The 12842-nt window shown below is 52.3% G+C and overlaps 1 protein-coding gene across 4 annotated transcripts in view; it reads right to left on the minus strand.

Annotated features, from left to right (window-relative positions):
- Nucleotides 1-12842, minus strand: part of SFXN5 (sideroflexin 5) — a 116972-nt gene that overhangs the window by 34634 nt on the left and 69496 nt on the right. For all 4 annotated transcript variants that reach the window (XM_043603679.1, XM_043603682.1, XM_043603681.1 and 1 more), the window contains one exon: nt 7482-7572. In XM_043603679.1, the coding sequence (XP_043459614.1) occupies nt 7482-7572 (91 nt within the window). The remainder of the gene's footprint in view (nt 1-7481; nt 7573-12842) is intronic.

A 12842-nucleotide genomic window follows, 5' to 3' on the forward strand; every position in this document is an offset into this window, starting at 1 on the left:
TGGTTGCACGACTGAAACCAAATCTGAAGTAGGGTCCAGATCTGTGCATTTTTAAAAGCCCCTGCCCCCTGCCCCCCCACCAGGTGGCTGTTTGAAAACCTCTGCCCTGGAGAAGCTCCCAGTCACGGGCACAGAGACACATGTGTGTATAAGGTTGTTCAGTGCAGTACTATCATGGTTGTTAGAAAGGATAAGTTGAGATTTTATGACTGCCTTGTAAAGGTGTCTAAAATTTACTGAGGTTAAAATGCAGTTTACAGAACAGTATACATGGTATGATCTCATTTGTATTAAATATATATTTATATATGCATATTTATATTATAGATAGAATAAATAGAGATTCCCGCATTTTTAGAGGCTTACTCGAATTTGGAGGGATATACACCAACTTACTTTGGAGAGAGAAGTAGGGTTGTTTAACTTTATAAAGCAATCATGTATTATCAGGAAAAGAATAGAACCATTTTTATTAAAAAAAAAAAAAAAGCATGACTGTGGTAGCCAGGAGACTTGAGCTCCCATTTGGGTCCAGACTGACATCAAACAAAGCTTTCCCCACTCTACTTCCTCTATCTCTTTCCTCTTTTGTGGGTTATTATGTGCACACAGTGAACAATTCAAATCTCATAGAAGGGTAAATAACAAAACCAGTCTCCTTCCAACCCTTGACTCTTAGCTTCCCCTTGACCCTCCCCAGAGACAACACTCTAGCCAGGTTCTCATGTTTCTGCCAGATACGGTCTATGTATTTACTAGTGGACACGTATGTACATCACGACCTGAAACACACATACACACACACTCATGCGAATCACACCAGAACACAGCCCCATCCCTGCCTTTAGAGGAGGGATGATTATCAAATAGGGATGGATACCTTAATATTTGCTTGATTTCACAATATTCCCCAATATTCCACCTGAAAAGCATTGCTATATGACACAGTTTTCTTTTAAATAGCTTGAGAATTTGGGAAGAGGTTCACAACCCATACTAAAGTGTCACAAACTCAGGACTGGGAATTTGGGGATTGAAAAATCAGCCTGTAAATAGGTGTAGGCTGACTCTCAAGTTCAGGATCTCTTAATAAAAGATTCCTGCTAACACATTCGTCTGGAAAACTCCCTTTTATCACAGCTGCTTCCTAGCTTGAAATTCTTCAGCGGTTGGTTCCCTGTTAACCATAAGATGAAGTCCAACTCTAAGCTAACATCCAAGGTCCCAATGGCCCTCTGCCCTTCCCTTTCCTCAACAGGCCAGGCCCACCCAGCCAATCGCTACTCCTCCCACATTCATAACCCCCCTCTCCTGCCTTGTGCTTCCCACCTTCTCTGCCTCTGGATTCCTCTGCTATCTGGATTTCAGTAATTATGAAATCTCTGAACTGGAAAGCCATTCATTCAATAAGCATTCACTGAGTGCCTACTATATGCCAGGTCCTGGGCAAACTGCCCAGAAACAGGTGACTTGATCGCACGTGAGAGCCCCTCACAGCTTTTTGGGCCCGGCTGCTACTTGGACACTTCTCTAACTGAGGGGTCAGGCAGCTCATTGCAACAACAGACTGTCAGTTTTTCAAAAGATCCTGCTACTTTCGTTGGGCTCCTGCTTATCATGTGTGGAGCATCTCTTGATGTGTGGAGTCCAGAACTAAACAGACTCCTTTGTTCTGGGCCACACCTTGAGCAATCTTAGATCCTGCACCTCTTGCCCATGAATTCACAGTCACTGCCAAGTTGCTGTGCCTGTTCCTTAAATGCAACCCACGGTTACGTATGACCAAGGCAGTTATAACTGAAGGGGACAAGACTGAAGACAGAGCCCCAGGACACACCACTGGAGACTTCCCTCGGGCTAACTACTCATGTCCTCTTGAAACCTGATACACACTGGGGGCCCATGTCATTTCTAGGGCGGCTCGCGCTTATGGCACCCAGCCCAGCCCACTTATCCTTCCAGATCCAACCCAGAAAGGTTGGAGAACGTGCCCCGGATGACCTGGAAACGTGGCCCATTGGTCATCCACCCTAGGCCTGACAACTAAACGTGTGGAGGACAGTGAAAACGTTATATAACAAAAAAGAACATTCAAGAAACAATTTTAAAAATGAAAAAAAAAAAAAAAAAAACAGAATAAATGTCCAAGCAGCCACAGAATGTGGTCACCGATGTCATTATGGTGGGCCTCCACTATGGGTGCCCAATTTCAAAGACTTTTTATCAAAGCACTCATTTGATCACTGAACAAACCCACACTGAACACTGTGTGCCAGGCATAGCGCGGGCCTGGGGGTTGGGGATGAATGAGTCTTGGGGAACTCACAGTCTGATAAAGGAGGCAGACTCAGAAAAAAAACAATAGCAACAAAAAACATGCAATTCCAGGTCACACACAGGCACACACAGGGTGCTGTGGTCTAGCCCTGATTGGGCCTACCAGGGAGGGCTTCTTGGTGGAGGTGGTGTCTGAGCAGAGAAATGAAGGCAAGAGAAGGCAGAGGATGGGGGCTGAGGTAATGGGAAGTGGAGATTCCAGGCAAACAGGGCCATGTTCAAAGGCCTGGGACCAGTGAGCGAGGCAGACGGGAGGTTGAAGATTCACCACAGCTCCAAAGGAGTATGGGCAGGGACTAGGTCAAGGAAAGGACAGAAGAGCTGAAGGGCTGCGGACACCACATTATCACTGACCTGGATGGAAGGGACAAACGTCATGAGGCCCAGCCACAGCTGACACAGGTGCACCTCAGGGGATGAGGAACTGAGGAGGTCAGGACCAACCCTCTGGGCTCGGGCACATTGCCGTGGCCACCTCCCGGACGAGGCAAGCAGGGAGGCTTGAACACCAAGGGAAGAATAGTAAAGAAGGAATCAAGGACACCAAGACCCATGTGGCCTGGGGATGAAGGGGAGCAAGGAGGTGGGGTGAGGGCAGACATGTGAACAGAAGACCTCCCAGACACTGCCCAGACATCCTGAGGAACGGACTCCCCGGTGAACACAGAGATTTTTTCCTGGTGATGAAATCAGCTGTGACATTTAATGCAGGGGACTGCTGTAGACAGTGCAGGAAGAAGGCGTTTCCCGGCAAAGGGATGATGAGGCTGGCATTTTGGCCCATACGCGGAGGTTATTCCCCGCCCATGCAAGGAATCAGCTGGCAGGTGCTGAGGTTCTGGCCTCCCCTGAGGGAGCTCAAAGCCCACATGGGGGTCTTGTCCCCTGCTGGGTATGGATTCAGTCAAGCAGGTGGGGGTGGGGTGACCTTCAGGGCTTCCTTCCCTGACTCCTGCACACACATACGCAGAGCCCGGTGCAGAGATTTGCTTGCCAGGTGGCACCTGGGGATCCCCACCTCTCGGCCCCTGGCTAAAGGCCCTGCCCCACACATTCCTGATGAAATGTGCCCATTCCTCTCACCAGTGCCCCCTCGCGGCATCTGCGACCTTGCATGCCTCCCACTGGCCACTCCTGCCAGCTCCCAGCCTAAGGCCTCAAGAGAAGGCTGTTTGTGGGGTCTGCCTGCCCTGGAATGGACTCTGCTCATGGAGACTGGTGGGTGGACCTGGGGGAGGGGGGTTGTTTTTCCAATGCCTCCTCTACTGACCTTTAATTACACTGTTTGCCCAGCTCCCCAAACCATTAACTCCCACCTCACAACACCCATCAATTAATGGAGGGCCTGCTCCGAGCTCGAGCTCCTGAACACAATTAAGCGTGACAGTCCACAAATAAGAAAGAACTGGAGAATTAATTAAGGTCTAAACAAATTAATTACCAGTCCCCAATCGATTCTGATGCCAGCACACATGCTCCTGGGCTCACCGTCTTTCCTAACATCTCCATGTATAAATAGAAACCGAGATTTCCCACATGATTGCTGCTGTGGACCGGGGCACAGCAAGGCTCTGAAACCACCGTGAGGGAGAGAAGGGCTCAGTGAGTGTCCTCAGGGCTTCCCACGTGCTCAGCACACATGCGTGCACGTACACACACACAACCCTAGCTAAAAAACCAGGGTGAACCTGGAGGTGGGGTGCTCCTGGGGGGCGCCTCTGGACCACATGCCTCAGTTTCGCGGCTGCTTGGGTGAGGGGTTATCCAAGTGGGCTTGAAGTAGCCTGGGCTGGGCCTTCAAGGCCTAGGCGGTGGCCAGCTCAGAGAGTCTGAATTTTTTTCTTCTGGGAAATGGGGATGGCTCGCCCTGCCTTGGGTCCTCCCAGAGAGACAATGTGGGGAGTGAGAGGCCACAGAGGTATGCTGGGGGAAATGTGGAGAGCTGTGGAGCCCCTACAAACCCAGGGAAGGCCTGCAATGTCTGTCACACATGTTCCAGTGGGAAGGGGCTGAAGTGAGGTCTGGTCCAAAGCCAGAGAGGGGTAAAATCAGTGGAGTCAGGTGGGGGAATGAGGTGTCCTGTGCCCAGAGTCTCAGGCCTCTCTTTTGGGCAGCATGGAGGGCCCAGTGAAGAGAGGTATCCTCTCAACCTTCCAGATTGCAGGCTGGAACAGGGCAGAACTCACTGGGCAGGGCAGCGGGAAGAAGCAACCGGCTCCTGGGAGCCTCCTTCCCTGAGGGAGGGAGTAGGGATATGGCCTCTGAGCACAGGGCACACAGGCCCTTTCAGGACCCTCCCTCACCATGAAGACCCCCTTCTGCTCTACACACCACCCCCAAGCCCCCACACACATCCCAACAGCCAGGGCTTAATCTGATCACTTCCACTTGCCTCAACCTCCTTCCTGTGAGCACTTATGGCTCTGTGAGTCCTGTCTCCCCATCAGGCCAGGGGTCGGAAGGGGCAAAGAACCCTCTACAAGGTAAAGCAAATCCTGAGCAAGCTTCTTGGTGGCCTTAACGATGGCTTGGCCTAGTCTGGTCTAGCCCGTCACGGAAAGCAGGATGAATGCCTGGAGGGACCTAGGCCGTGCCTGCATGGAGTGAGCCTTACAGAAGATGTCTAAGCCTGAGAACAAGGCGAAGGGTGGCCAAGTGCAGGGTCTGTATGATGGCCCGAGAGGACCAGGGGTTCAAAAGCAGGTGAGGGGCATGCCTGTTCATCTTGCACACCACCGTGTCAACATCTACCCGGGGGGTTAGCAGGTATCCGTTTGCAGATGGGCCTGGGAGGGCATCGGGGCCAGGGAAGTGGAAGCCTGCAATGCAGACAAGGAGAGACAGGGGCCAGGGGTGGAAGGGAGGCAGGCACTCAGCTAGGACTCGGGCAGCAGGTCTGAGGAAGCAGCCAGAAAGGATCTGCTGCTCTCTGGATCCTGGCAAACTAGGACTATCAGGACTACAAACGGCATTGTGTGCAACCTGTGCAACTGACTAGGGATATGAGGGATCTCAAGACAATTTGACAGTGGCTGGACCCACAGGCTCCTCTTGGATTAAGACAGGAGGAGAATCAGGCTGGAGCCCAAAGAGGGACAGGTCCTAAAGTCTCGGGTGGGCATGACAGATAGGGTCAAACCTGAAAGCAGGGACCCTCCTCCTGAAGGAGCCCCAGAGGTTAAGACCACCCCCAAGGTCATCCAGCAAGATGACTGGCAGAGCAAGGCTGGAACAGGCCCCTGGCAAAGTCCTTGTCTAAAGCTTGGCTCAAGGACAGATTGCATCTCGGCCGAGTCCCAGATCCAGTCCAGTGCAGCTAAGAGCTGCCACCTTCTGAGGCTACATCTGACCCTCCAGCCCAGAATAGCGAGGAACGCAAGATCGGCAGCCTTGTTCACTCAATTAGGCCCCTTAACAAAGTCAGATCTAAAGAGTTATTCCATTAGTGGCCCATGCCAGAAATAGCTGGGAGTTCATTAAAAGTGTGGAGTTGCTAAGCAATTATCTGGGTCAGCTGAGGCTCAGACGGGCAGTTGGTCCTGGGAGTTCATTAGCCTCTGGCCAACGAGGAGGTGGGGGCTGCCAGGTAATGATCTTCCACCTTCTTACGGGGCTCTTTAGGTGCTCCAAAGCACTTTCCTGCGAATGGAATCCGGTCTGTAATCTCGTTTGGCCCTCCCGCAGCTCTGGGCTGCAGGAAGGTAGGTATCAGTGCCCCCATTTTACAGATGGGGAAGCTGAACCCTGGAGGTGAATAATGAGATTGGGACCATGAGCCTGGGTCTGACTCGGGCTGTTCAGACTGAGCCTTGGCACCTGGGAGGTGACGGGACCTGACACCACTCCTGGGCTGTCCCCTATCTTTGTCCTCTGGCATCAAATGGGGAACTCGTATCATGGTTCAAGCGTATACTTCTCTTTAGACGACTAATCACACACTGCTTCGTGCTTCTTTCAGTGTTGTTTCTTTTTAGTTTTTAAAAACATTCTGCTATAGGGCCCTCTCCCCAAACAAAGCATGGGCTTCTTAAGAGCCAGGCTGGGCTTGATGAGCTGGCCGGGGGCATCTATTGTGAGCTCAGCGGCTCCAAGACCAGCAAAGACTTAGCGAAATCCCTTCTACACGCATGCACCACAATTACCTGAATATGAATAATACGGGTACGTGGGACGCACTGCTGTCGGCGCAGAGCCCGCTTCAGATCCTCTGTCCCCCATCTCTCTCTGTCCCTCCCCTACTCATGCTCTTTCTCTCTCTCTCAAAAAAGAAATAAACATTAAAAAAAAATAAAGGGATTATATTGGAATACATTGCCAAATATTTTTTCAATTGTGATACAATCATAGGTGTGCTTTTTAACTAACGAATTAAAAAATAAGACCTACCAGTGGATTGAATCAATATCATAATTTTGAGTCAGTGTGGCACATAAACGGTATTTTAAAACCTCTGTAACAACTGTAACACGACGTGAAAGTATCCGTGATTTCTATTGGTGACAAAGTCACAGCTCTTGCTTGTTATTGTGGTTTGCTGCCTACACTCCCAGTGGAAGGAAATGTTAAATTTCAGCTAGAGGCTAGTGTAGGTATTTTCCCCAGCCAAGTTCATAGGATCCCCTGCGTTCTATCTACTGGTCCTGTGGGGGACTGGGGCCCCAGGTTAAGAATCCCTGAGCTAGGGGCGCCTGGGTGGCGCAGTCGGTTAAGCGTCTGACTTCAGCCAGGTCACGATCTCGCGGTCCGGGAGTTCAAGCCCCGCGTCAGGCTCTGGGCTGATGGCTCAGAGCCTGGAGCCTGTTTCCGATTCTGTGTCTCCCTCTCTCTCTGCCCCTCCCCCGTTCATGCTCTGTCTCTCTCTGTCTCAAAATAAATAAACGTTAAAAAAAAGAAAAAAAAATTTTAAAGAATCCCTGAGCTAAAAGCAGAATCCTGGTCACAGAGCTCGTCAGCAGCGCCCCTGTCACCCTCACTTCTGTCTACACATGTTTTGCTCTAGTTGCCCTCACCAGGAGACCCCCAATGTCAGAAGAAGTCTGGAAAGGCATCCAGTTCCCCAAGAGCCCTGCAGCCCCACACACCCAGGTGTGACACACACACGCCTGCACACACCCCTGCACACCTCTGCATGGTTCAAGTCTTACCTACAGCGGGGAATGGCACAAATCTCTGGACAAGAAGACGGGTGGCTGGGGTGAACTTGTTGGCTTTCTGAACCAGGACATTAAGGCCCACCTTAGAAAGAGAAAACAGAAAGTTCATGATGCTGCAGCGGCCTGGCCGACTAGGGCAGGGGGGGGGCAGGCTGGGGCAGGAGCAGAGAGTGAACGGCACTGTCTTCCCCTGAAGTTGTGCCCCAGACCCCAAATCCTCAATGTCATCTGGGGCTGCCGGGCTCCAGGGTCACTAGTCAAAGCATCACTGCCCAGTCATTCCAGTTAACCAGCCCACGAAGAAGAGGGTGAGGGGAAAGTCTCAGCTACACACACACACACACACACACACACACACGCGTGCATGCATGCATGTACCCCCCACCCCCCACACAACCTCTTTTAGGAGGGAAAAAGGAAAGATTGCTGTTAGAAGAACACATAATCCGCAAGTAAATGAAGTGTGGGAACCCTCATTCCCACCTCAGCCTCTAGGAACCCCTTTTCTGAGGCCCTGCTATGGGCTCAGGCACAAGCCTAACCTCGAGAGCTCAGGAGAAGGAGATCCACACACCTGCCCACAGGTGACTGTGGAACTAAGTAGAGCAGCCGAGAGCAGGATGGGGGTGCAGTGGGTGACATCCTGGGCTCACTGCCCTCTTCACGTAGACCCCAGCCCCCTCACCCAGCCTGGGACACTGGGCCCCCACCTCGCCTTCCCCTTGGGCACTCCCCATTCTATTCCATCCCCCATGCTATCCTCTGTTCTTCTAGAACACGTGGTCCCACCATGTCTACCATGACCAGCTCCTCCCGTGACCTGTGTGAAAAGGTGCCATTTCCTTCACGCAGCTTCCCCACTCCCTCAACACCCCACATTCGCCTTCCGGGAATCCAGTTTATTGCTCCCCAGATGCTATGGGAGCTTTCTGGTCTTGGGACCTTTGCCCATGCTGGTCCCTGAGACCCGAATGCCTTCCTTCTCTACTCAGTCCACACCTGCTCTTTAAGGCCCGCCTCTGACCTCCACCTCCAATGACTCACTAACAGTGGGAGTCACTGAACCTTTTTCTGCCTCGGTTTCCTTGTCTGTAAAAAGGGACCGTAATATCTACAACATCCCAGGGCTGTTACAAGAATTTATGTAGGACCTCCTGGGTGGCTCAGGGGGTTGAGCATCCGACTCTTGATTTCAGCTCAGGTCATGATCTTACGGTTGCGGGATCAAGCCCTGTGTCATCAGGCTCTGTGATGACCATGGAGCCTGTTTGGGATTCTCTCTCTCCTCTCTCTGCCCCCTCCTCTACACGTGTATACACGCATGCACACTGTCTCTCTCTCTCTCAAAATAAATAAATACATTAAAAAAAAAAAGAATGTATGCAAAGTGTTTCGCATGAGCTTAGAGCATAAAGGGATCTAAATAAATGAAGCTATGTAAAAATGTAAGCCATGTAGGAATGTTGCCTCTCCCAGGCAGGAAGGTGCTCCCTCACATGTCTCCGATCCCTCCTTCCTGCCACTCCGTTCACGGCTCATGGATGTGATGTCCCAGCTGGACAGGGGAGGTGGACCATACCTTTTTCATGTTTGTGTACCCAGCATTCAGGACAGTGGATGGCATGTAGTTCTTGCTCAATCAACTGGTGACTGAGGAATAAATGCATGAACCAACAAATGAATGGATGGAGATCAGCAAAGGCTGGAAGCGGGGTTTCTTGGAGGGAGGAAAGGTGGGTTAGGCAGGGCAGAGGAAAGAGAATTTTGGTGGGGAAAACAGCACAAGCACAGGCGTGGAGAGAGAAAAGGCTAGACACATGTGGCCAGACAAGAAGCAGATGTATAGAGGCCACTGCTGCCCCAAACTGAGGCCAGAACCAGACTCTGCCCTGGAGGTCTTTCCTGGGAGGAGGGGCAGCGGCGGCTGCCGCAGGACACCTGGCCAAAGGGGGCCTGGGGAGCCTGAGCTCAGCTCTGGCACACCTGGTCACTAGCAGGCCACCCTGCCCCCACAGCCCTGGCTCTGGCCTCAGCCTTCTGAGTTGTTGGAGAAGATGCAAAGCCTTGGGAAGGCCTCCAGGGCTGCAGGGTGACTGCAGCAGTCAAAGCAAGAATGGCACGGTGACCTGGGAAGACAGGAAGTGCCAACCTGTCAGCCCCTGGGTAGCCCAGGACCTCACGGAGCCAGGATGCTCCCAGGCAAACCTAGCTTGGGCTCTTGGGCATCTGGTCTGTATTTGAAGCCTCAAGCTGATCTTCAGAGTCTCATCCTTGTCCTTTCCCTGTCACTTGCTCAAGGGAAGGCTGGGAGGCAGGGAGATGTGCGGCAGCTTGGACACACTTCACTGGTACGGCAGGGCAGGCCAGGGAGCTGCTAGCCTACAGTGGGCCCTGCTCCCCTGCTTCCAGGCTGCCCTGCCACACAGATGGAACTCACCAAGTCCAGGTCTCCCCAGCTCTCAGCAGTGAGTGACTGTCTATTTCTGTGCCCCCCCCCTCCCAAATGCCAGGGAACACGTTCCTACAGAGTGCAGAGTGGGAAAGTCTGGAGGGAGACAGGATGACACAGGTGTTGGTGATGGAGAAGAGGAGGAAAGGGGCACGGGGAAGTTCCAGGCCGTGTGCTGAGCACATCGCATGAAATACCTAAATTAAATAGGTATGGGGCACCTGGGTGGCTCTGACTTCAGCTCAGCTCAGGTCATGATCTTGTGCTTCTTGAGTTCGAGCCCTGCATCAGGCTCTCTGCTGTCCGCACAGAGTCTGCTTCAGATGTTCTGTCCCCCTCTCTCTCTGCCCCTCCCCCCTCAAAAATAAATAAACATTAAAAAAATAAATTACATAGGTATGTTGCTCCTTTTTATAGATTCAAAAAAGTTCAGACAAGTTCCGAGTAGTTAAGTAACTTTACCCAGGGACACACAGCTATTACGGGGCAGGTAAAGCTAGGATTTGAACCCAGGGGTCTGCTAATTCCAAAGCTTTGCTCTTAACTATGCTATTTACTTTCCCTGTAGCTTCCATCTCAATGAGGCATGCTTTAATGTCTAGTGTGCCATTTGAAACTTGCTGTTTGCATAGCAAAAGCTGTCCTGAAAAGACCACGGTTGGGGCCGGGGCCCAGATGAATGGAAGGCAGCTCCAGTCAGCAAAGATAGGGCCCTTGATCCAGCCCTGCCTGCACCCCCATCCCAGCTATCAAACAGAAGGTCTAGGTTCAAACTCCAGCTCCACCCCCAACATCCTTTTGGAAAGATGTGGGACGTGTTGGAGGAGTCTTCCAGGAGGCCAGCAGGCAGCTGGGACATTCCCCTGGCAGCCTCTTGGGGGCAGGCAGGGCTGGAGTGCAGTGAGAGGACAAGGAATAGTGGTCACTGGTTGTAACAAACACTCAGACTTGCCCTCAAGCCTCCCTGGCTGGCTGTTTTTCCCTCTGGCTGGGACTGGCACAGTCCAGAGTGAGTGTTTCAGCCTGTCCCCCCAACTCTGGGTGGGAGTCCGGGGTAGGGAGGAGGAAAGAGAGAAACAACAATGCCTGGGTTCCAGATCTCTTCTGGCCTGCCCTTTCCCTGAAGCCCACTGGGATCTTCCCAACATGCTCATTCCTGAGCATGGCCAGCATGCCTGAGCCAAGGAAGGGGCCGGGGACCAGCAAAGTGGGGAGACTAGGAGCTGGTGAGGTCACCCTGCACACCCACCAATGATGAGCTCGAAAGCAGGAAGGTACAAATAAAGGAGAGTCAAGCAGGCACTTATTCCCGCTCCTGCCACAGCCCCCAACTCAGGCCTTACCATCCCAGCAGCTAGGATGGCCACAGCCTGGGAAGGAACCAGGGTGGGCTGCAGACCAGGGTTACGAGCCCGTCTGTTCTGATTCCTCAGGGGCCCTTTGGCCTGAAACATTTGGTGGAGCCCATTAAAATTAAAAAGCCAAGTGGCTGGTGGCTCTGAATGCCAGCTCATTTTCCCTGGCATGGTGGGTCCTGTTTAAGGGAACCAGCTGGCATTAATGGCACACAACTCATCACGAACAGCAGCTAGCGATCAGAAAAATCTGAGCTAATAATCGGGTTTGGGAAAGATAATGAGATATGGAACAATCACTGCTGAGGGTCCCCCAGGGTCTGTTTTAACAGCCTCAAAATAAGCCACAAAATAGAAATTAACCAAACAGGGGCTCCATTTTGGCAGAGAGGAAAACAAACAGGGTGTGGATTTTGCACACGAATTCCCCTTGTGGTCAGCAGACAGGGGTCCTGGGAGGAGCAAGAGCCCAGAAGACCCCGTGGGACATCAGCAATGACCTAAGGAAGCAGCGGACCGTCTCTGGCCACTTCTCTCCAAGCTCTGGCTCCCAGGCCAGTGGATTTGCCATGGGCAGCTGACAGGAACAGAAGAGAGAAGACTGGCTTCCTGACAATCTCCCAAGGTGGGATAAGGGGCTCTGTGACACAAGATCTCCCATGTCATGAGCTGTATGGCTGATAGCTGTCTCCTAAGCACCAAGGTCCTCCCCAGGCCACCAGCAGCTTCCTTTCTGTGAGGCCAGCGAGGAGACGCTGGATGGGGCTTGAGCAGTGCAAGCAGGCTGTGTCCTCCACAAACCTACAACCCCCTGCAGGATGCCGTTATCTGGAGGGGCTTCAGGTGCTCCCCTTTCCCACTCCCAGGATGAAGGTTCCCTTGCTCCTCCTCACCCACACCCTGTTCTGTCCCACTGTTAGCAGTTCCTATTGCCCCAAACCCAGGAGTCTTCCTGGATAGGAGCCTCTCCCTCCCCACATGCAACTCAGCATGCAGGGCTCCCTGTCCTGTCTCCCGGGTATCCTGAATGCAACCACTTCTCTCTGCTCCTGTCGCTTACCTTAAGCACCCATCTCTTCTCCTTGGACAACTGCCCGCCTCCTAACTCGGCTCCCTGCTTCTGCTCTTGCTCCCTCCCATCAGCTCCCTACACAGCAGCCAGAACGATCTTCTAAAAATGGGTATCAATTCGCTTGAGCCTTTCAGTGGCTTCTCACTGCAGATAGAGACCCACAGGACCCCCCCCCCCCCCCCCGCTTGCAAGGCTCCAGCCACCTGCCTTTGCCCTGCTCCTCCCCTGAGCCAACTCTCTCTCTCCTCTCCCTCCCTCACTCCCCCCACCACCTCTCTCCTCGGGGCCTTCAAGCATGGCCCTCCCTTGGCCTCCTCCCTTTTCAGCTTAAATGTCAGACAGCCCCCCTCTTCACTCAGGGCTCCCCTTTTACAGTTTCTCACAGAACCCGGACCTCTTCCTTCCCTGCACCTATTACAGTCTCAAAGTGTATATTGATTTTCCTCCTTAAAAGGTTGGGAATCAAGGTGATACAT

Source organism: Prionailurus bengalensis, chromosome A3 (genome assembly GCF_016509475.1).
Source record: "Prionailurus bengalensis isolate Pbe53 chromosome A3, Fcat_Pben_1.1_paternal_pri, whole genome shotgun sequence".
NCBI lineage: Eukaryota > Metazoa > Chordata > Mammalia > Carnivora > Felidae > Prionailurus > Prionailurus bengalensis.